This window comes from Anomaloglossus baeobatrachus, chromosome 3 (assembly GCF_048569485.1).
Source record: "Anomaloglossus baeobatrachus isolate aAnoBae1 chromosome 3, aAnoBae1.hap1, whole genome shotgun sequence".
Taxonomy (NCBI): domain Eukaryota; kingdom Metazoa; phylum Chordata; class Amphibia; order Anura; family Aromobatidae; genus Anomaloglossus; species Anomaloglossus baeobatrachus.
Window position 1 is genome coordinate 2,110,684 of NC_134355.1, and position 23,956 is coordinate 2,134,639.

General features: G+C 55.2%; 1 protein-coding gene across 1 annotated transcript in view; it reads left to right on the forward strand.

Moving 5' to 3' along the window:
• Nucleotides 1-23,956, forward strand: part of CUL9 (cullin 9) — a 215,668-nt gene that overhangs the window by 63,832 nt on the left and 127,880 nt on the right. Inside the window, exons 12-25 of the mRNA XM_075338942.1 lie at nucleotides 4,211-4,448; nucleotides 4,621-4,726; nucleotides 7,508-7,735; nucleotides 7,983-8,073; nucleotides 9,953-10,124; nucleotides 10,213-10,318; nucleotides 10,449-10,544; nucleotides 11,371-11,546; nucleotides 11,622-11,755; nucleotides 11,832-12,017; nucleotides 12,101-12,207; nucleotides 12,284-12,466; nucleotides 20,378-20,535; nucleotides 21,180-21,411. Of these exons, the coding sequence (XP_075195057.1) occupies nucleotides 4,211-4,448; nucleotides 4,621-4,726; nucleotides 7,508-7,735; nucleotides 7,983-8,073; nucleotides 9,953-10,124; nucleotides 10,213-10,318; nucleotides 10,449-10,544; nucleotides 11,371-11,546; nucleotides 11,622-11,755; nucleotides 11,832-12,017; nucleotides 12,101-12,207; nucleotides 12,284-12,466; nucleotides 20,378-20,535; nucleotides 21,180-21,411 (2,213 nt within the window). The remainder of the gene's footprint in view (nucleotides 1-4,210; nucleotides 4,449-4,620; nucleotides 4,727-7,507; nucleotides 7,736-7,982; nucleotides 8,074-9,952; nucleotides 10,125-10,212; nucleotides 10,319-10,448; nucleotides 10,545-11,370; nucleotides 11,547-11,621; nucleotides 11,756-11,831; nucleotides 12,018-12,100; nucleotides 12,208-12,283; nucleotides 12,467-20,377; nucleotides 20,536-21,179; nucleotides 21,412-23,956) is intronic.

The following is a 23,956-nucleotide window of genomic DNA, read 5'->3' on the forward strand; positions in this document are numbered from 1 at the left end:
TCCTGTTCATGGCCACTTTCTTCTTCCTCCTGTTCATGGCCACTTTCTTCTTCCTCCTGTTCATGGCCACTTTCTTCTTCCTCCTGTTCATGACCACTTTCTTCTTCCTCCTCTCCATGGCCACTTTCTCCTCCTCCTGTCCATGGCCACTTTCTTCTTCCTCCTGTCCATGGCCACTTTCTTCTTCCTCCTGTCCATGGCCACTTTCTTCTTCCTCCTGTCCATGGCCACTTTCTTCTTCCTCCTGTCCATGGCCACTTTCTCCTTCTCATGACCTCCTTTTTATTATTCTCCTGTTCATTGTCTTTTTCTCCTTTTCCTTTTCATTGCCTGTGGTATCCTGGTACCTGTTGTACTGCTTCTGATTTACACAATTGTCGTGTGGCAGTAGATCTGTTCCAGTGTTCCAGGATTACTTTGTGCCCTGTGAGTCAGACAGTGTGTAATGCATTGTGTTGTGCTGTGCATACACTGGGGATTGTTAAATGCACTTTGCTGCCATCTATTGGTCAGTGTATGTGTATGAAAGTTAGGGGTACTTTGCACACTGCGACATCGCTAGCCGATTGTAGCGATGCCGAGCGCGATAGTCCCCACCCCGTCGCAGATGCGATATCTTGTGATAGCAAACAATATCTCTACGGCAGCTTCACACGGACTTACCTGCCCTGCGACGTCGCTCTGGCCGGCGACTCGCCTCCTTTCTAAGGGGGCGGGTCGTGCGGCGTCACAGCGACATCACACGGCAGGCGGCCAATAGAAGCGGAGGAGCGGAGATGAGCAGGACTTAAACATCCCGCCCACCTCCTTCCTTCCTTCCTCATTGCAGGAGGGACGCAGGAAAGGAGATGTTCCTCGCTCCTGCGGCTTCATACACAGCGATGGGTGCTGCCACAGGAACGAGGAACAACATCGTGGCTGTCGCTGCAGCGAAATTATGGAAATGACCGACACTACACAGATCACCGATTTTCGACGCTTTTGCGATCGTTTATCGGTGCTTCTAGGCTTTACACGTTGCGACGTCGTTACCGGCGCCAGATGTGCGTCACTTTCGATTTGACCCCGACGAGATTGCAGTAGCGATTTCTCAACGTGCAGAGTACCCCTAAGGTGTTCATTCTCCTCACAACAAGATGCCTTTGAAATGGCTGGGAGGAGCCTCCACCTCAGTGTTGACACCAGGGCTGTGGAGTCGGTAAGCCAAACCTTCGACTCCGACTCCGACTCCTCAAATTCTCTTGCACCGACTCCGACTCCGGCTCCGACTCCGACTCCGGCTCCGACTCCGACTCCTACATATATTGCTTATAGTTAGGTGAAAAATTTATTGTAGTACATGAATATGTGTATGTGAACATCAGACATTTAATAATTTTTATGATACAATAATCAAGATATTTGGATAGAACATAAAATATATTTATTGGAATACAACTTTAGAACACAAAAAACTGTAATAAATTGTAAATATGTAATACAATATGTAATATACAGTAGATTACATATATATCTTGTGTGTGTATATACACTGTGTGTATATATATATATATATACCGTATATATATTACATATTTACAATTTATTAGTTTTTTGTGTTCTAAAGTTGTATTCCAATAAATATTTTATGTTCTATCCAAATATCTTGATTATTGTATCATAAAAACAATTAAATGTCTGATGTTCACATTGTACTACAATAAATGTTTCACTTAAATATAAGCATTATACTAAATGTTATTATTTAGTAAAATATTCAGCACATTCTGCATTGCACTCCTGTCCCCAATTTATTATATATTTTAGGAGTCGGAGTCGGTGCATTTTATACCGACTCCGACTCCGACTCCGACTCCACCAAAATGAGCTCCGACTCCGACTCCACGACTCCGACTCCGACTCCACAGCCCTGGTTGACACATCCTGTAAACTGTCCAGTCCAGTCAGGAGAGAGGGAAGAAGCTTCCAGAATCTCTATCCCAGTCCATGCTGAGGGGACATCTTTCTCTCCATATAATCACCTCCACAGAGGAGTGAAGCTTCGTACAGCCAAGAGAGATAAGGCTGAACACGTGCTCTTCTCCATACTGGTTTTCCCATGTGCTTCCAGCCAGAACCACTGTAACATGACTCCTATGCCACAGACTCTGTCTGCCATACCCCCTGCAATAGGGAACAGTAGCGCCAAATCCGTGAGTAGCTCCTTACCACTAGTATGTGGCCACAGGGAGCCAACCCATGAAGATCCTGCCATCAGTGAAGCATCACCTGGTCTGCGCAGAATAGTACCTTCGACAGCAAGTGAGGAGAGCTGTGCTCCAGCCGCCCAGTGAGGAGAGCTGTGCTCCAGCCGCCCAGTGAGGAGAGCTGTGCTCCAGCCGCCCAGTGAGGAGAGCTGTGCTCCAGCCGCCCAGTGAGGAGAGCTGTGCTCCAGCCGCCCAGTGAGGAGAGCTGTGCTCCAGCCGCCCAGTGAGGAGAGCTGTGCTCCAGCCGCCCAGTGAGGAGAGCTGTGCTCCAGCCGCCCAGTGAGGAGAGCTGTGCTCCAGCCGCCCAGTGAGGAGAGCTGTGCTCCAGCCGCCCAGTGAGGAGAGCTGTGCTCCAGCCGCCCAGTGAGGAGAGCTGTGCTCCAGCCGCCCAGTGAGGAGAGCTGTGCTCCAGCCGCCCAGTGAGGAGAGCTGTGCTCCAGCCGCCCAGTGAGGAGAGCTGTGCTCCAGCCGCCCAGTGAGGAGAGCTGTGCTCCAGCCGCCCAGTGAGGAGAGCTGTGCTCCAGCCGCCCAGTGAGGAGAGCTGTGCTCCAGCCGCCCAGTGAGGAGAGCTGTGCTCCAGCCGCCCAGTGAGGAGAGCTGTGCTCCAGCCGCCCAGTGAGGAGAACTATAAGAAGACACCTATTTTCATAGGCAAAATACTAAGTGTACCCTATACAGTGAACTGTTGCCTCTTTCCCTTTAGGAGACATACTGTATATTATTATTCACTTCAATAAAGTGTTATGTCTGCAGGATCACCCTTGTGTCTGGCTGCTTGTAATTGCACAAACATCACATGCGCTCCAACACCTGCACCCAGACACCCCCTCCAAAAGAGCTCCCCCGGGGGGTCCTGAACCATCTACATAAGTGCCACCTTCCGCTATTGACAATTGCTGTGGACACGATGGAAGCATTTAGGGTTCCAGTGACCCGCTACCGCGACAGTACCATCTGCTGCTAGTGGAACTACATGCCTTTTTCTCCTTCTCCTGTCCATAGTCGATTTCTCCTCCTGCCCATGGCCTCTTTCTCCTCCTCTTATTCATGGCCTCTTTCTCCTCCTGTCCATGGCTTATTTCTCCTGCTCTTATTCATGGCCTCTTTCTCCTCCTCCTGTCCATAGCCTCTTTCTCCTCCTCCTTTCTATGCTCTTTCTTCTCTTCTTGTTCATGGCCTTTTTCTCCTCCTCTTGTTAATGGCCTCTTTCTCCTCCTGTCCATGGCTTCTTCCTCCTGCTCTTGTTTTTTGCCTCTTAGTCTTGTTCAAAGCCTCTTTCTCTTGGTCATGGCCTCTTTCTCCTCCTCCTGTCCATGGTCTTCTCTTTCTCCTCTTCTTGTTCATGGCCTCCTCTTCTTCTTCATAACCTCTTTCTCTTGTCCATGGCCTCTTTCACCTCCTGTCCATGGCCTCTTTCTCCTCCTCTTGTTCATTGCGTCTTTCTCCTCCTCCTTTTTATGGCCCCTCTTTCTCTTGTCCATGGCCTCTTTCACCTCCTGTCCATGGCCTCTTTCTCCTCCTCTTATTCATTGCGTCTTTCTCCTCCTCCTTTTTATTGCCCCTCTTTCTCTTGTCCATGGCCTCTTTCACCTCCTGTCCATGGCCTCCTTTCTCCTCCTTTTATTCATTGCCTATTTCTCCTCCTCCTGTAAATGGCCGCCTCTTTCTCTTCCTCCTGTCCATTGCCGCCTCTTTCTCCTTCTCTTGGCCTGTTTCTCCTCCTCCTGTCCACTGCCTCCTCTTTCGCCTCTTCCTGTATCATGGCCTCCTCTTTCCCCTCCTCCTGTAAATGGCTTCCTCTTTACCCTCCTCCTGTCCATGGCCTCCTCTTTCTCCTCCTGTCCATGGCCTCCTCTTTCTCCTCCTGTCCATGGCCTCCTCTTTCTCCTTCTCTTGGCCTGTTTCTCCTCCTCCTCCTGTAACCCTTGCATACTTAGGCCCTGTTGTGTTGGTGCCTCTTTCAGAGTTGGTCCCGGTTCTGGCTCTGCAGGACATGGATGTGGCATCTCTGCTCCAGAGTCTGAAGGACGTGCGTCTGTGCCGGGAGCTGCTGCCGTCTCTGGAGCGCTGTGTCTGTGGTGACGCCTCCTCTCTGCCTTATGAGGTCTCCCAGCTCCTCACAGACCCCGACTTCTTCCTGCAGCTTCTCTACAACCTGGAGCAGCTCCGAAGTGAGAAGCAATTGCAGCTCTGCGTGTACAGGTACCATGTTGCCCTCCATGTTGCTGTACCGAGGGGTGTGGGCCACACCTGTTGTAGTGTGGTTAGATTAGGAGGTTCTGCCTTTCTGTGAGGTGATGATGAGAGTTAGAACTGGTTATATTGGGAGTTATTGTTCCTATGGAGATTTGACATGATTGTGGTTTGTTGTCAGGATCCTGTATAAGTGTCTGTCTTTCTACCAAGAGGACACCCTGCCCTGGCACCGCAGCATCGAGCCCTGCCTGACGTCTCTAGTGAGCACCACCAGTGACCACGAGGTGAGCGGAGGGGTGAGATGTGGGGATGCTGGGGGTTATCCCAGAGACCATGAGGTGAGGGGAGGGATGAGATGTGGGGATGCTGGGGGTTATCCCAGAGACCATGAGGTGAGAGGAGGGATGAGATGTGGGGGTGCTGGGGGTTATCCCAGAGACCATGAGGTGAGAGGAGGGATGAGATGTGGGGGTGCTGGGGGTTATCCCAGAGACCATGAGGTGAGAGGAGGGATGAGATGTGGGGGTGCTGGGGGTTATCCCAGAGACCATGAGGTGAGAGGAGGGATGAGATGTGGGGGTGCTGGGGGTTATCCCAGAGACCATGAGGTGAGGGGAGGGATGAGATGTGGGGATGCTGGGGGTTATCCCAGAGACCATGAGGTGAGAGGAGGGATGAGATGTGGGGGTGCTGGGGGTTATCCCAGAGACCATGAGGTGAGAGGAGGGATGAGATGTGGGGGTGCTGGGGGTTATCCCAGAGACCATGAGGTGAGAGGAGGGATGAGATGTGGGGGTGCTGGGGGTTATCCCAGAGACCATGAGGTGAGAGGAGGGATGAGATGTGGGGGTGCTGGGGGTTATCCCAGAGACCCTGAGGTGAGAGGAGGGATGAGATGTGGGGGTGCTGGGGGTTATCCCAGAGACCCTGAGGTGAGAGGAGGGATGAGATGTGGGGGTACTGGGGGTTATCCCAGAGACCATGAGGTGAGAGGAGGGATGAGATGTGGGAGTGCTGGGGGTTATCCCAGAGACTATGAGGTGAGAGGAGGGATGAGATGTGGGGGTGCTGGGGGTTATCCCAGAGACCATGAGATGAGAGGAGGGATGAGATGTGGGGGTGCTGGGGGTTATCCCAGAGACCCTGAGGTGAGAGGAGGGATGAGATGTGGGGGTGCTGGGGGTTATCCCAGAGACCATGAGGTGAGAGGAGGGATGAGATGTGGGGGTGCTGGGGGTTATCCCAGAGACCATGAGGTGAGAGGAGGGATGAGATGTGGGAGTGCTGGGGGTTATCCCAGAGACTATGCGGTGAGAGGAGGGATGAGATGTGGGGGTGCTGGGGGTTATCCCAGAGACCATGAGGTGAGAGGAGGGATGAGATGTGGGGGTGCTGGGGGTTATCCCAGAGACCATGAGGTGAGAGGAGGGATGAGATGTGGGGGTGCTGGGGGTTATCCCAGAGACCATGAGGTGAGAGGAGGGATGAGATGTGGGGGTGCTGGGGGTTATCCCAGAGACCATGAGGTGAGAGGAGGGATGAGATGTGGGGGTGCTGGGGGTTATCCCAGAGACCATGAGGTGAGAGGAGGGATGAGATGTGGGGGTGCTGGGGGTTATCCCAGAGACCCTGAGGTGAGAGGAGGGATGAGATGTGGGGATGCTGGGGGTTATCCCAGAGACCATGAGGTGAGAGGAGGGATGAGATGTGGGGGTGCTGGGGGTTATCCCAGAGACCATGAGGTGAGAGGAGGGATGAGATGTGGGAGTGCTGGGGGTTATCCCAGAGACTATGCGGTGAGAGGAGGGATGAGATGTGGGGGTGCTGGGGGTTATCCCAGAGACCATGAGATGAGAGGAGGGATGAGATGTGGGGGTGCTGGGGGTTATCCCAGAGACCCTGAGGTGAGAGGAGGGATGAGATGTGGGGGTGCTGGGGGTTATCCCAGAGACTATGAGGTGAGAGGAGGGATGAGATGTGGGGGTGCTGGGGGTTATCCCAGAGACCATGAGATGAGAGGAGGGATGAGATGTGGGGGTGCTGGGGGTTATCCCAGAGACCCTGAGGTGAGAGGAGGGATGAGATGTGGGGGTGCTGGGGGTTATCCCAGAGACCATGAGGTGAGAGGAGGGATGAGATGTGGGGGTGCTGGGGGTTATCCCAGAGACCATGAGGTGAGAGGAGGGATGAGATGTGGGAGTGCTGGGGGTTATCCCAGAGACTATGCGGTGAGAGGAGGGATGAGATGTGGGGGTGCTGGGGGTTATCCCAGAGACCATGAGGTGAGAGGAGGGATGAGATGTGGGGGTGCTGGGGGTTATCCCAGAGACCATGAGGTGAGAGGAGGGATGAGATGTGGGGGTGCTGGGGGTTATCCCAGAGACCATGAGGTGAGAGGAGGGATGAGATGTGGGAGTGCTGGGGGTTATCCCAGAGACCATGAGGTGAGAGGAGGGATGAGATGTGGGGGTGCTGGGGGTTATCCCAGAGACCCTGAGGTGAGAGGAGGGATGAGATGTGGGGGTGCTGGGGGTTATCCCAGAGACCCTGAGGTGAGAGGAGGGATGAGATGTGGGGGTGCTGGGGGTTATCCCAGAGACTATGCGGTGAGAGGAGGGATGAGATGTGGGGGTGCTGGGGGTTATCCCAGAGACTATGCGGTGAGAGGAGGGATGAGATGTGGGGGTGCTGAGGGTGAGTCCAGAGACCATGAGATGAGAGGAGGGATGAGATGTGGGGGTGCTGGGGGTTATCCCAGAGACCATGAGATGAGAGGAGGGATGAGATGTGGGGGTGCTGGGGGTTATCCCAGAGACCATGCGGTGAGAGGAGGGATGAGATGTGGGGGTGCTGGGGGTTATCCCAGAGACTATGCGGTGAGAGGAGGGATGAGATGTGGGGGTGCTGGGGGTTATCCCAGAGACTATGCGGTGAGAGGAGGGCTGAGATGTGGGGGTGCTGGGGTTATCCCACAGACCATGCGGTGAGAGGAGGGATGAGATGTGGGGGTGCTGGGATTCGCCTCCTGCAGATATTTCTAGTGACCTTTCTCCCTCTTGTCTCAGGTTCTCCAGGAGGTGGTCAGCTTCTTACACCGCCTGGCGTCCATTAACAAGGACTGTGCCGTGGTCATGTGCCGTCTCGGCGCAAAGGAAACTCTTAATAAAGTCTTGGAGAAGCAAACTTCCCCCTTTCTGCAGGCGACGGAGCTGAGAGACCTGCTGTCCGACTGCGAGAAGTATACCAGCCTCTACCAGAAGATGGCCACCAGCATCCTGGCCGGCTGTATCCAGGTACGTGGCCCCAACTCGCCCACTACTGTGTAAGGCTCCAGTCACCTACAGAGCTGCAGTCACTATTCTGCTGTTACATCATGCCTTATCCTCCAGTCACCTCCAGAGCTGCAGTCACTGTTCTGCTGTTCCATCGTGTCTTATGTGAGAGCAGAGTAGTGAGTGCAGCTCTGGAGGGGACTGGAATGCAGGGTATGCTGTGATATTCTGCATTGTGCACCCTGAGCTGTTTCTCTCCTCCCGGCAGATGGTGTTGGGGCAGATAGAGGAGCACCGGCGCTGCCAGCAGCAGATCAATATCCCGTTCTTCGATGTGTTCTTGAGGAACCTTTGTCAGGGTGAGTGCTGAGCAGTGGTGACCCCTCGACGAGGAGACGGTGCATTCACCCACACATATAAGGAGCCCTCATGGTGGTGCGGACCCCTCTATACTGCACTCATGGTGTGCGGATCCCTCTATACATCACTCATGGTGTGCGGACCCCTCTATACATCACTCATGGTGGTGCGGACCCCTCTATACATCACTCATGGTGGTGCGGACCCCTCTATACATCACTCATGGTGGTGCGGACCCCTCTATACTGCACTCATGGTGGTACGGACCCCTCTATACATCACTCATGGTGGTGCGGACCCTTCTTTTATACATCACTCATGGTGGTGCGGACCCTTTTATACATCACTCATGGTGGTGCGGACCCTTTTATACATCACTCATGGTGGTGCGGACCCTTTTATACATCACTCATGGTGGTGTGGACCCCTCTATACATCACTTATGGTGGTGCGGACCCCTCTATACATCACTCATGGTGGTGCGGACTCCTCTGTACATCACTCATGGTGGTGTGGACCCCTCTATACATCACTCATGGTGGTGCGGACTCCTCTGTACATCACTCATTGTGGTGCGGACCCCTCTGTATATTACGGTGGTGTGGACCCCTCTATACTGCACTCACGGTGGGGCAGACCCCTCTATACATCACTCATGATGGTGTGGACCCCTCTATACAATGCTGATAGAGGTGCGGACCCCTCTATACAGCGGTCATAGTGGTGCAGACCCCTTTGTACATCATGTAAATGGTTAACGACAGAGAGGGATCTGTGCGCCAGCTGTGGTTGTTAGAGATGTGGTCTGCATGATACAGGTGGCGCCTGCTCCAATCCTGAGCCCCCTGCTCACTGAAGGACCTTTCCCATGAGGTGAATAGATAAGATTCCAGAGTTGCCTTGTTTCAGTTGTCGGACTGGTGATCATGTGATTGGTGCTGTTGCGTTGTGTGGCTGAGCGTCGGCCACGGTGGGGTGTGGCTGAGCGTCGGCCACGGTGGGGTGTGACTGAGCGTCGGCCACGGTGGGGTGTGACTGAGCGTCGGCCACGGTGGGGTGTGACTGAGCGTCGCCAATGGTGGGGTGTGACTGAGCGTCAGCCACGGTGCGGTGTGACTGAGCATCGGCTCCCAGCACACTGCTCCTCACCGCCCTCCTGGGGGTCTCCGGCTCGCTGTGCACAAAATGCTGGAGCGGTCTACAGCCCACCGCCCTCCTGGGGGTCTCCGGCTCGCTGTGCACACAATGCTGGAGCGGTCTGCAGCCCACCCCCCTCCTCGGGGTCTCCGGCTCATAGTGGGATTAAACCCTCCGAGATCCGGACACATTGTGATGCTGGTCCGCAGGAGGTGAGGGGGCGGCGCAGGAGGCGAGGGGGAGGTGCAGACCTAAAGCTGGGACCAGTCTACGCATACAGTGTGATGGTGGCTGCGGTGTCTCCCCCGCACACAGGGGCACCGGCGAGCCTTGTCGATCCCCAGGCTCTCCTGGTTGAGGATGAGGGCTGGCGCTCTGGACTCTAGATGTGGATTTAGCACCGCCAAACCAGCTCTGTTCTGTATCCAACCGCAGCCATTACTTTGGGAGGTCAACTGAGTCTGTGAGGGTAGGGGAGTATTTCACCCCTGTGTTGTATGTAGGGCGGTGCTTGGGAGTGCTGGAGGGGGCAGGGTCTGTGGTGAGTGTGAGGGGGAGGGGAGTATTCCACCCCTGTGTTGTATGTAGGGTGGGGCTTGGGAGCGCTGGAGGGGGCGGGGTCTGTTAGAGGGAGGGGAGTATTCCACCCCTGTGGTGTATGTAGGGCGGGGCTTGGGAGCGCTGGAGGGGGCGGGGTCTGCAGTCAGCCTGGCGGAGGAGTGTCATCTCGTGTCTCTGCAGGATCCAGTGTGGAGGTGAAAGAAGATAAATGTTGGGGTAAGATGGAGGTCTCCTCCAACCCGCATCGTGCCAACAAGCTGACGGACGGGAACCCGAAGTCGTACTGGGAGTCGAGCGGCAGTACCGGCTCCCATTATATCAACATCTTCATGCACCGCGGAGTGGTGATCCGGTGAGAGTGGTGCGCCGGGCGATGAGGGTGGGGAGCGACGGGGGCTCGTGATGCTGGTATATAACGCCGCCCTGTGCGCCCCCTGCAGGCAGCTGCTGATGGTGGTGGCCAGTGAGGACTCCAGCTACATGCCGGCCCGGGTGCTCGTCATGGGTGGAGAGAACCCATCCAATATCAGCACAGAGCTGAACGCGGTAAGTCATGTCCAGACAACATGGCGTCTCCGGCCTTCCATCACGTGACACTGGGGGGTTGTCAGTGTCGGCCATATTGCTGTGTTGGGGTCGTCGCTGATTTTTGATTTTCCTATGTGTTCATGATCAGGTGAACGTCTCTAGTTCCACCTCCCGCGTCGTGCTCCTGGAGAACGCCACACGTTTCTGGCCGGTGGTCCAGGTGAAGATCAAGCGCTGTCAGCAGGTAACGTGAGGCACATGTGGGGCTGTTGATGCTGCGCTAGCATGGTACTGGCACGGGGCTGCTGCTGGCGCTGCGTTGTCGCGGGGCTGCTGACGCTGCGTTGTCGCGGGGCTGCTGACGCTGCGTTGTCGCGGGGCTGCTGACGCTGCGTTGTCGCGGGGCTGCTGACGCTGCGTTGTCGCGGGGCTGCTGACGCTGCGTTGTCGCGGGGCTGCTGACGCTGCGTTGTCGCGGGGCTGCTGACGCTGCGTTGTCGCGGGGCTGCTGACGCTGCGTTGTCGCGGGGCTGCTGGCGCTGCGTTGTCGCGGGGCTGCTGGCGCTGCCTTGTCGCGGGGCTGCTGGCGCTGCCTTGTCGCGGGGCTGCTGGCGCTGCCTTGTCGCGGGGCTGCTGGCGCTGCCTTGTCGCGGGGCTGCTGGCGCTGCCTTGTCGCGGGGCTGCTGGCGCTGCCTTGTCGCGGGGCTGCTGGCGCTGCGTTGTCGCGGGGCTGCTGGCGCTGCGTTGTCGCGGGGCTGCTGACGCTGCCTTGTCGCGGGGCTGCTGGCGCTGCCTTGTCGCGGGGCTGCTGGCGCTGCCTTGTCGCGGGGCTGCTGGCGCTGCCTTGTCGCGGGGCTGCTGGCGCTGCCTTGTCGCGGGGCTGCTGACGCTGCCTTGTCGCGGGGCTGCTGACGCTGCCTTGTCGCGGGGCTGCTGGCGCTGCCTTGTCGCGGGGCTGCTGGGGCTGCGTTGTCGCGGGGCTGCTGCTGGCGCTGTTGTGGCGCTGCTGCTGGCGCAGGGCTGCTGATGCTACGCTCCCACCACGTTCAGGTAGTCCCGTCTTCCTGCAGGGCGGTATTGACACGAGGGTCCGGGGTCTGGAAGTTCTGGGGCCGAAGCCGACGTTCTGGCCGGTGTTTAAGGAGCAGTTGTGCCGGAGGACCTTCCTCTTCTACACCAGCCGAGCTCACAGCTGGGGGCAGGAGATCTGTGAGAAGAAGGAGCGCTTACTGCAGCTGTTCAGCAGGTAGCATCAGGCGGGAGAAGATGCCGCGGTCCCTGCTGGTCTCTTCCCTGTCACTGATTGGTCGGCTTATTGCAGGTTGAACCGTGCCTTGTCACATGAGCAGGAGTTTGCAGATCGGTTCCTGCCGGACGATGAGGCTGCGCAGGCCCTGGGCCATACCTGTTGGGAGGCGCTGATATCTCCCTTGGTGAGGAGCATCACCACCTCAGGTAAGGACCTCCTGGACATCCATGTTCTGCTTATCTGCTGGGCGGGTGGTCAACCTGCAGTCTTGCTCTCTTCCAGACTCCGGAGAAGTGAGCCCCCTCAGGTGGCTTCTTACCCGTTATCTAGAGAACATACAGGGGTCCCGAAGACCCAAGGCCAAAACCTCAGTTTTCAACTCTCGGGTTCGTAGGCTCACCCACCTCCTGGTCCATGTAGACACCAGCCCCCAAGACACTGCTGAGCTGAAGCCCCCCAATAAGACCAGTGAGTATCTTATCCCTTCACATGGCTGGGAAGAGTCCGGGACCCCGTGTCTTATGTGGTGTTACCTTTACTTCTCTCTTTAGATGGGAAGAGTCGGAACGCTCTCAGGCCTCCTGTGAGACCCTCTGGTTCTGGATGGAGCAGTATGGCGGGAATCGCTCAGTGCTGGCAGGAGGTGGTCCAGAAACAGGTAGTGCTTGTCCCGGGATTGTGGGATATGAGCCTCTTCCACCATTACTGGGTATAATTCCCGCTGTGTCCTCTAGGTGCAGCGCTTTCTGGAGATGTCCTGGAATAATATGGATCTGGCTCCGCGGATCTGCTCCATGTACCGGGCTCTCAGACTCGCCATGGATGAGATGTTTGGACAGCAGACGCGTTTCTTACTGTCTCTGCGCCAGGGCTTCTGTGAAGGGTTGCTACAGCTGTCATTCCTGACTGCGCTGCACGTAAGTCTGTATGCGGTGTGGAATCCCTCTGGTGTCTGTATGTGGCCCCCACTGGTGTCTGTATGTGGTGTGGGTCCCCCCTTGTGTCTGTATGTGGTGTGGGACACCTCGGGTGTGTGTATATGGTGTGGGGGGCCCTCTAGTGTCTGCATGTGGTGTGTGGCCCCCACTGGTGTCTGTATGTGGTGTGTAGGCCCCTCTGGTGTCTGTATGTGGTGTGTAGGCCCCTCTGGTGTCTGTATGTGGTGTGTAGGCCCCTCTGGTGTCTGTATGTGGTGTGAGGCCCCTCTGGTGTCTGTATGTGGTGTGGGGACCCTCTGGTGTCTGTATGTGGTGTGGGGCCCCTCTGGTGTCTGTATGTGGTGTGTAGGCCCCTCTGGTGTCTGTATGTGGTGTGGGGCCCCTCTGGTGTCTGTATGTGGTGTGGGGCCCCTCTGGTGTCTGTATGTGGTGTGTAGGCCCCACTGGTGTCTGTATGTGGTGTGTAGGCCCCTCTGGTGTCTGTATGTGGTGTGTAGGCCCCTGTGGTGTGTAGGCCCCTCTGGTGTCTGTATGTGGTGTGGGGCCCCTCTGGTGTCTGTATGTGGTGTGGGGCCCCTCTGGTGTCTGTATGTGGTGTGTAGGCCCCTCTGGTGTCTGTATGTGGTGTGGGGCCCCTCTGGTGTCTGTATGTGGTGTGGGGCCCCTCTGGTGTCTGTATGTGGTGTGTAGGCCCCTCTGGTCTCTGTATGTGGTGTTGGGCCGCTCTGGTGTCTGTATGTGGTGTGAGACTCCCTTGTGTCTGTATGTGGTGTGGGGCCCCTCTGGTGTCTGTATGTGGTGTGGGGCCCTTCTGGTGTCTGTATGTGGTGTGTAGGCCCTTCTGGTCTCTGTATGTGGTGTTGGGCCCCTCTGGTGTCTGTATGTGGTGTATGGCCCCTCTGGTGTCTGTATGTGGTGTGGGACCCCTCTGGTGTCTGTATGTGGTGTGGGACCCCTCTGGTGTCTGTATGTGGTGTGGGACCCCTCTGGTGTCTGTATGTGGTGTGGGGCCACCTTGTGTCTGTATGTGGTGTGGGACCCGTCTGGTGTCTGTATGTAGTGTGTAGGCCCCTCTGGTGTCTGTATGTGGTGTTGGGCCCCACTGGTGTCTGTATGTGGTGTGGGGCCCCCTTGTGTCTGTATGTGGTGTGGGGCCCCCTTGTGTCTGTATGTGGTGTGGGGCCCTTCTGGTGTCTCTATGTGGTGTGGGGCCCCTCTGGTGTCTGTATGTGGTGTGGGACCCCTCTGGTGTCTGTATGTGGTGTGGGACCCCTCTGGTGTCTGTATGTGGTGTTGGGCCCCACTGGTGTCTGTAAAGTGGTGTGGGGACCCCTCTGGTGTCTGTAAAGTGGTGTGGGGACCCCTCTGGTGTCTGTATGTGGTGTGAGACTCCCTTGTGTCTGTATGTGGTGTGGGGCCCCCTTGTGTCTGTATGTGGTGTGGGGCCCCTCTGGTGTCTGTATGTGGTGTGGGACCCCTCTGGCGTCTGTATGTGGTGTGGGGCCCCACTTGTGTCTCTGTGGTATGGGGCCTCTCTATGGCCCCTGTCTGTCGTGTCGTCTTTTTCTTCGGCGCTCCATTGGGAGACCCAGACGATTGGGTGTATAGCTACTGCCTCCGGAGGCCACACAAAGCATTACACTAAAAAGTGTAAGGCCCCTCCCCTTCTGGCTATACACCCCCAGTGGGATCACTGGCTCACCAGTTTTCTGCTTTGTGCGAAGGAGGTCAGACATCCACGCATAGCTCCACTGTTTAGTCAGCAGCAGCTGCTGACTATGTCGGATGGAAGAAAAGTGGGCCCATATGGGGTCCCCAGCATGCTCCCTTCTCACCCCACTTGTGGTTTGTAAGGTTGAGGTACCCATTGCGGGTACGGAGGCTGGAGCCCACATGCTGTTTTCCTTCCCCATCCCCCCTCAGGGCTCTGGGTGAAGTGGGATCTTACAGGTCTCCAGGCACTGAGACCGGGCTCCATCCACAGACCCAGAGAACCTGCTGGATATGGAGCTGAGTATCGTCAGGGACAGGCCCTGCTACATTAAGGTACTCTGTGTCCCCGGGCAAGCGCGCACACACACACCAGCATTGCTGGGAGTGTTAGTGCGCCGGGGGCAACAGCGCAGAGCGCTCGTGCTATTAGTCACTACAGCTTTGCTGAGTGACTTTATGTATTGGGAACTGCCGCGCCGGCCGTTGCTGGGTGTTTTTTACACTGTGGCGCGGCTGGGACTTGTGGTGCGCCGGGGACTTCCGCGCTGGCCGTGCACATGGACGGCCGCGCTTATTACTCGAGTCCCCGGCTTTGCGGCCTAGTTTTCGTTTCGTTCCCGCCTCCAGCCCTGCCAGTCAGGGGAGAGGCGGGACGCTGTACAGACAGTCAGCGCCGAGGGCTGGAGTCTGCTTTGCATTCTCCAGCCCCCTTCACTGGACACAGTGGGACGCCAGTTTCCCGCTCTTGTCTGGGGCACGCCCACGGCCCGCCCCTCGTCACACGAGCTGGAGAAGGACGCCGGCAGCCATTCCTGCAGTCCGAGCTGGGGAACGGAGACATGCTCTGGGCAACCACTCACAGGGCTCTGGCGACCACACACCCGCGTTATAGGCGGGCGGTAAGCAGCACCTGAAGTGCTGACCCCACTACCTACCGAAGTGTCCATTTGTATTTTATGCCTGTATGCTATACACTGCACTGTAGGTCGCTATCTTTGGCTATATGCCCTTCTAGATGGCGAGATAACTGCAGCAAAAACGCAAGGGTGCTAAGGCACAGGTTTTCTAGGCTGCTTGTATTGCATGGCTGAAGTGTTCATTTGTACTTATGCTTGTATGCTATACATTGCACTGTACGGTCGCTACTCTTGGCTATATTCTCCTAGAGGGCTGGACAACTGCAGCAAAAAAGCAAAGGTGCTAAGGCACAGGCTTTATAGGCTGCTTGTACTGCATGTGCTGAAGTGTTCATTTGTACTTATGCTTGTATGCTATACATTGCACTGTACGGTCGCTACTCTGGGCTATATTCTCCTAGAGGGCTGGACAACTGCAGCAAAAAAGCATGGGTGCCAAGGCACAGGCTTTATAGGCTGCTTGTACTGCATGTGCTGAAGTGTTCATTTGTATATATGCTTGTATGCTATACATTGCACTGTATGGTCGCTACTCTGGGCTATATTCTCCTAGAGGGCTGGACAACAGCAGCAAAAAAGCAAGGGTGCCAAGGCACAGGCTTTCTATGCTGCTTGTACTGCATGTGCTGAAGTGTTCATTTGTATATATGCTTGTATGCTATACATTGCACTGTACGGTCGCTACTCTGGGCTATATTCTCCTAGATGGCTGGACAACAGCAGCAAAAAAGCAAGGGTGCCAAGGCACAGGCTTTCTATGCTGCTTGTATTGCATGTGCTGAAGTGTTTATGCTTGTATGTTGTACATTGCATAGATAACTAGAATACAGCAGCAAAAAAGCAACACAGGCTTTCTATGCTGCTTTTCCTGCAGATACTGTTCCACCGGCAGGTTCCACTGACCCCCATTGAGGGCAATGCTCCCCTGTAGCACTTGGTCAGCCGGGGTCTCTACTAGAAGTGGCCAAAGAAACCACCTGTGAACCCTGTCCAGGGACAGGGACGGAGATTGTCATGGGATGGAGACTTTGCACTCCAGACAGGCCATGGGCAATCTTGATTAATGCTCCCTGGCCACCCTCATTTGGAACGTACTCAGTACTCCGGGGGGGTCCCAGGCATTCCAGGGTGAAGGCTCTGACACGGACGGCAGTCCCAGACAGCCTAAGCTAGCTCGCTGGGTACGACACTCGGCTTCATCACTGGTCAAGGTCCCAGCAGGACGACTCTGTATGATGAGGCAGACGTAGCTGATCAGGGCTTTGGTCCTGACACCGCTCTCAATCCGGATACACCGGATGGGGACGCCATAGTGAATGATCTTATAGCGTCCATCAATGGAATGTTGCATATTTCTCCCTCAGCTCCCCCAGTGGAGGAGTCAGCTTCACAGCAGGAGAAATCCTTTTTCAGTACTCATGCGTAGATTGAGTACTTTTTCTGACCACGCTGACTTCAGAGACGCAGTTCAGAAACACCACGCTTACCAGATAAACGTTTTCTCCAAACGTATTAAGGATGCACGTTATCCCTTTACCCTGATGTGGTAAAGCGCTGGACCCAGGGTCCAAAGGTGGATCCCCCAATCTCCAGGCTTGCGGCTAGATCCATAGTTGCAGGGGAGATGGGAATTCACTTAAAGATGCCATTAACAGACAGATAGACCTCGGGTTGAAATCTGTCTGTGAAGCTATCAGCGTGTCGGTTGCTCCGGCATTCGCAGCCGTATGGGCACCCTAACCTATTTCAGCTGGTCTTGCGCAGCTGGTCTTGAGCACATGTACATCTGTGCCGCAGGTGGTGTCCTTAACCTCGCAATGTCTGCATTGCGACTTACCCTAGTAATGCTGTCCTGGGGGGACAGTCGAGGTTGGTCCTTCCCAGGCTCGGGCAAGTCCCAATTGTACTCGTCTAAAAGGGCTGAAAAGGCTCAGAGGGGCTCAGATTCCGGCCGGGCTCATTCACGCCCAAGGAAGGCAGCAGGAGGAACCGCTGCCAAGGCGATCTCCTCATGTATTTCAGCTCTCTCCCCGCATCCGCGGTTGGTGGCAGAATCTCCCGCTTCTGGGTACATTTAGCTGCCACAGGTCACAGACCGGTGGGTGAGAGACATTGTGTCTCACGTGTACAGGATAGAGCTCTGTTCTCGTCCCCCGGCTCGATTCTTCAGCTTCCCCCACCCCCCCCACCGAGCCGATGCTCTTCTGCAGGCAGAAGGAGTGGTAATCCCTGTTCCTCTTCAGGAACAAGACACGGTTTTTTCCTCCAATCTTATTGGGGTGCCAAAAAAGGGTGGCTTTTTCCGTTCCGTTCTGGACCTAAAACTGCTCACCAAGCACGTGAAGGCCAGGCGGTTCCGGATGTAACCCTCCGCTCCGTCATTGCCTCAATGTCTCAAGGAGATTTTCCTAGCATCAATAGACATCAGGATGCTTATCTCCTCGTGCCGATTGCTCCAGAGCACCAGCGTTTGCTACGTTTCGTTATTGAAGACGAGCATCTTCAGTGCGTAGCCCTGCCCTTCGGTCTGGCGACAGCCCTACGGGTTTTCACCAAGTTCAGGGCAGCAGTGGGAGCAGTCCTGCACTCTCAGGGTCACTCTGTGATCCTTACTGGACGATCCACTTGTCAAGGCACCCTCTCAAGAGGCATGCCGACACAGCCTGAACGTGGCGCTGGAGACTCTCCAGAGTTTCGGGTGGATCATCAACTTTTCAAGGTTACATCGGGCACCGACCCAATCGCTGACATATCTGGGCATGGAGTTTCACACTCCCTCAGCGATAGTGAAGCTTCCGCTGGACAAGCAGCGTTCACTACAGACGGGGGTGCAGTCTCTCCTTCAAGGCCAGTCACACCCCTTAAGACGCCTCATGCAGAGGCAGTCACCTTCGCGCAGTTTCACTGCGTCCACTTCAATGGGACATGCTTTGCCAATGGGTTGGGGAGTCGACGTCCCTAGAAAGGAACGTTTCCCTTCTCAGACGGTCAAGGACTCTCTCCAGAGGAGTCCATCCTTCAGATCAATGTTCTGGAAATCTGGGCAGTGCATCTTGCCCTGCAAGCCTTCCAGCAGTGGCTGGAAGGAAAACAAATCCGAATTCAGTCGGACAATTCCACAGCGGTGGCAGACATCGTCCACCAAGGCGGAACACGCATCGCCAAGCCTACCAGGCAATCCGGCGGATTCTGATGTGGGTGGGGGACAGAGCATCCACCATATCCGCAGTTCACATCCCGGGCGTAGAAAATTGGGAAGCAGACTTCCTCAGTCGCCTGGGCATGGACGCAGGGGAATGGCCTCTGCACCCAGTATGGTGTCAGGAAATCTGTAGCCGCTGGAGGATGCCGGACGTCGACCTAATGGCGTCTCGGCACAACAACAAGGTCCCGATTTTCATGGCGCGGTCTCACGAGCAAAGAGCTCTGGCGGCAGGCGCCCTAGTTCAGGATTGGTCGCAGTTCCAGCTACCCTATGTATTTCCTACTCTGGCACTGTTGCCCAGAGTGCTACGCAAGCTCAGCCCCGCTTGCCGCCGCGCCATCCTCGTCGTCTCAGACTGACCGAGGAGGTCGTGGTCCCGGATCTGTGGCATCTCACGGTCGGCCAACCGTGGGCACTCTCAGACCGGCCAGACTTACTGTCCCAAGGGCCGTTTTTTCCACTGAATTCTACGGCCCTGATCCGGACTGTGTGGCCATCGAGTCCGAGATCCTAGCGTCTTCAGGATTATCTCAAGACGTCATTGCCGCCATGAGACGGGCTAGGAAGCCGACGTCTGCCAAAATCTCCCACAAGACGTGGAAGTTATTCTTATCTTGGTGCTCTGCTTAGGGAGTGTCTCCCTGGCCATTTGCATTGTCTCCTTTTTCCCCCCTTCCTGCATCTGGATTGGGAAAAGGTTTGTCGCTCAGCTCCCTTAAAGGACAAGTCGCAGCGCTGTCGGTATTCTTTCAGAAGCGCCTAGTACGACTTCCTCAGGTACGCACGTTCCTGCAGGGGGATTATCACATTGTCCCTCCGTACAAGAGGCCGTCAGACCCATGGGATCTGCACAGGGTATTAATTGCTCTCTAGGAGCCGCCCTTCGAGCCTCTGAGGGTTGTTTTCACTTTCTCGACTTTCACAGAAAGTGGCCTTTCTGGTAGCGGTCACGTCTCTTCGGAGAGTGTCAGAACTAGCAGCGCGGTCATCCAGAGCTCCCTTCCTGGTGTTCACCAAGATAAGGTAGTGCTGCGTCCGATCCCAGAGTTTCTCCCTAAGGTGGTATCCCCTTTTTATCACAATCAGGATATCTCCTTACCTTCCTTTTCTCCATTTCATCGATATGTAATGGCTCTGCATTGTTGGATCTGGTGTAGAGCACCCAGAATCTACATTCCCGCACGGCGCTCCTGCGCTGCTCGGATGCACTCTTTGTCCTTGTCACTGGTCAGCGCAAGGGATCGCAGGCTGCAACATCCACCCTGGCTCAATGGATCAAGGAACCAATCCTTGAAGCCTACCGTTCTACTGGGCTTCCGGTTTCATCAGGGCTGAAGGCCCATTCTACCAGAGCCGTGGGTGCGTCCTGGGCATTACGGCACCAGGCTACGGCTCAACAGGTGTGCCAGGCAGCTACCTGGTCGAGTCTGCACACTTTCACCAAACATTATCAGGTGCATACCTATGCTTCGGCGGACGCCAGCCTAGGTAGAAGAGTCCTGCAGGCGGCAGTTGCCTCCCCGTAGGGGAGGGCTGTCTTTGCAGCTCTAACATGAGGTATTTCTTTACCCACCCAGGGACTGCTTTTGGACGTCCCAATCGTCTGGGTCTCCCAATGGAGCGCCGAAGAAGAAGGGAATTTTGTTACTTACCGTAAATTCCTTTTCTTCTAGCTCCTATTGGGAGACCCAGCACCCGCCCTGTTGTCCTTCGGGATTTTTGGTTGTTTTTCGGGTACACATGTTGTTCATGTTGAATGGTTTTCAGTTCTCCGACGTATCTTCGGAGTGAATTTGTTTAAACCAGTTATTGGCTTTCCTCCTTCTTGCTTTTGCACTAAAACTGGTGAGCCAGTGATCCCACTGGGGGTGTATAGCCAGAAGGGGAGGGGCCTTACACTTTTTAGTGTAATGCTTTGTGTGGCCTCCGGAGGCAGTAGCTATACACCCAATCGTCTGGGTCTCCCAATAGGAGCTAGAAGAAAAGGAATTTACGGTAAGTAACAAAATTCCCTTCTTTTGGGGATGTTATATCCCATATGTTTGTATGTTGCAGGTGACGGAGCAGTTCGCTCGCTATATAGATCAGCTGATAACTGCGATTCGTGCGGATTCTTCAGATCTCCGGTCCCTGGAGCAGCTGCAGGAATTTTTGGACTTTGTTCTTTTTTTGTCTGATCTGGAACTGGCAAATTCCTTTGAGCATTTTTACAGGTCTGGATATTCTCATGTTTCCTGTGATTCTCCGTGGCTGCTGTTCTCCCTGTGGCTGCTGTTCTCCCTGTGGCTGCTGTTCTCCCTGTGGCTGCTGTTCTCCCTGTGGCTGCTGTTCTCCCTGTGGCTGCTGTTCTCCCTGTGGCTGCTGTTCTCCCTGTGGCTGCTCTTTTCTCTGTGGTGATCTGTTGATCTCTGCTGCCATTATCTGTGATGTTCTGTTCTGTGTTTGAGTTGTGCTGCTCTTTGATTCTCTGTTCTGCTCTTTGACTCTCTGTGGTCCTCTCTATGGTGCTCTCTATGGTGCTCTCTGTGGTGCTCTGTGCTGCTGTTTTCTGTGATGCTCTGTGCTGCTGTTTTCTGTGATGCTCTGTGCTGCTGTTTTCTGTGGTGCTCTGTGCTGATGTTTTCTGTGATGCTCTGTGCTGCTGTTTTCTGTGATGCTCTGTGCTGCTGTTTTCTATGATGCTCTGTGCTGCTGTTTTCTTTGATGCTCTGTGCTGATGTTTTCTGTGATGCTCTGTGCTGCTGTTTTCTGTGGTGCTCTGTGCTGCTGTTTTCTTTGATGCTCTGTGCTGCTGCTTTCTGTGATGCTCTGTGCTGTTGTTTGCAGCCCCTTATTCCCATGATGCGTCGTTTTGCAGGCATTACTTGGCAGATCGGCTCCTTTCCTTCGGACCATGCTGGCTGGAGAATTCGGTGGTTGATCACATTGGAATTTGCTTCCCAAATCGGTTCCCACAACAGATGCTGAAAAACCTGCAGGAAGCAAAAGATCTGCAGAGAGAGGAACATCTGTGCCGACTGCAGGAGCGCGATAGAGGATTCCTATCAGAGGAGATTGAGGAGGATGATGACCTGGATGAGGAGACAGTGGTGAGAAAAGCTGGTGGACGAGAGGAGGAAGCAGTGGTTGTGGACAGTGGAAGGATGAATAGTTTGTGGTGGAGAGGAGAAGGAGGAAGAGTTGTTGGTGGAGAGGAGAAGGGGGAAGAGTTGGTGATGGAGAGGAGAAAAAGACGCTGGTGGTGAGGTGGAGAAAGAGGCAGTGGTGGTGGTGGTGAGGTGGAGAAAGAGATGCTTGTGCGGAAGAGAAATAGATACTGGAAGTGAGGAGGAAGAGCTGCTGATGGTGAAGAGATATAGATGCTTGAGGGGGTAAGTAGAAGGAAGTGGTGCTGGTGTTGAGGAAGAGCTGCTGATGATAAGGAGCAGGAAGAGATGCTGGTGGTGACGACGAAGAGATAGTTTTGAGGAGGAAAAAGAGACGCTGGTGGTGAGCAGGAGGAGAGCAAGAGATGGTTGTGGTGAGGAGAAGGAAGAGATGCTGGTGGTGAGGAGGGAGTAAGTGATGCTGGAGGAAGTAAGTAGAAGGCAGAGAATGCCGGTAGTGAGGAGGAAAAGCTGCTGATGGTGAGCAGAAGGAAGAGATGCTGGTGGTGGTGAGGAGAAGGAAGAGATGCTGGTGGTGAGGGTGAGGAGAAAGAAGAGATGCTGGTGATGAGAAGGAGGAAGAGATGCTAGTGATGATGAGGAGGAAGAGAGGCTGGTGGGGAGGAGGCGGAGGAAGAGATGCTGGTGATGAGGAGGAAGAGATGCTGGTGGGCAGGAGGAGGAGGAGAAAGAGATGCTGGTGATGAGGAGGAGGAGGAAGAGATACTGGTGGTGAGGAGGGTGGAAGAGATGCTGGAGGAAGTAAGTAGAAGGAAGAGAATACCGCTGGTGAGGAGGAAGAGCTGCTGATGGTGAGCAGAAGGAAGAGATGCTGGTGGTGAAGAGGTAGTTTTGAGGAGGAAAAAGGTGCTGGTGGTGAGGAGGAGAAGGAAGAGATGCTGGTGGTGAGGGGGAGGAGAAGGAAGAGATGCTGGTGATGAGAAGGAGGATGAGAGGCTGGTGGGGAGGAGCCGGAGGATGAGATGCTGGTGATGAGAGGAGGAGGATGATGAGAGGAGGAGGAAGAGATGCTGGTGAGGAGGAGGAGGAAGAGATGCTGGTGAGGAGGAGGAGGAAGAGATGCTGGTGAGGAGGAGGAAGAGATGCTGGTGATGATTAGGAGGAGGAAGAGATGCTGGTGATGATTAGGAGGAGGAAGAGATGCTGGTGATGAGGAGGAGGAGGAAGAGATGCTGGTGATGAGGAGGAGGAGGAAGAGATGCTGGTGAGGAGGAGGAAGAGATGCTGGTGAGGAGGAGGAAGAGATGCTGGTGAGGAGGAGGAAGAGATGCTGGTGATGAGGAGGAGGAGGAAGAGATGCTGGTGATGAGGAGGATGAGGAAGAGATGCTGGTGATGAGGAGGAGGAGGAAGAGATGCTGGTGGGGAGGAGGAGGAAGAGATGCTGGTGGGGAGGAGGAAGAGATGCTGGTGGGGAGGAGTAGGAGAAAGAGATGCTGGTGGGGAGGAGTAGGAGAAAGAGATGCTGGTGGGGAGGAGTAGGAGAAAGAGATGCTGGTGGCGAGGAGTAGGAGAAAGAGATGCTGGTGGGGAGGAGTAGGAGAAAGAGATGCTGGTGGGGAGGAGTAGGAGAAAGAGATGCTGGTGGGGAGGAGTAGGAGAAAGAGATGCTGGTGGGGAGGAGTAGGAGAAAGAGATGCTGGTGGGGAGGAGTAGGAGAAAGAGATGCTGGTGGGGAGGAGGAGGAAGAGATGCTAGTGGGGAGGAGGAGGAGGAAGAGATGCTGGTGGGGAGGAAGAGATGCTGGTGAGGAGGAGAAGGAGAAAGAGATGCTGGTGGGGAGGAGAAGGAGGAAGAGATGCTGGTGGTGAGGGGGAGGAGAAGGAAGAGATGCTGGTGATGAGAAGGAGGATGAGAGGCTGGTGGGGAGGAGAAGGTGGAAGAGATGCTGGTGGGGAGGAGAAGGTGGAAGAGATGCTGGTGAGGAGGAGAAGGAGAAAGAGATGCTGGTGGGGAGGAGAAGGAGGAAGAGATGCTGGTGGGGAGGAGGAGGAAGAGATGCTGGTGGGGAGGAGAAGGAGGAAGAGATGCTGGTGGGGAGGAGAAGGAGGAAGAGATGCTGGTGGGGAGGAGAAGGAGGAAGAGATGCTGGTGGGGAGGAGAAGGAGGAAGAGATGCTGGTGGGGAGGAGAAGGAGGAAGAGATGCTGGTGGGGAGGAGAAGGAGGAAGAGATGCTGGTGGGGAGGAGAAGGAGGAAGAGATGCTGGTGGGGAGGAGGAGGAGGAAGAGATGCTGGTGTGGACGAGGAGGAGGAAGATATGCTGGTGGGGTGTAGGAAAAGGAGGAGGAAGATATGCTGGTGGGGAGGAGGAGGAAGAGATGCTGGTGGGGAGGAGGAGGAGGAAGAGATGCTGGTGGGGAGGAGGAGGAGGAAGAGATGCTGGTGGGGAGGAGGGAGGAGGAAGAGATGCTGGTTGGGAGGAGGAGGAGGAAGAGATGCTGGTGGGGAGAAGGAGGAGGAAGAGAT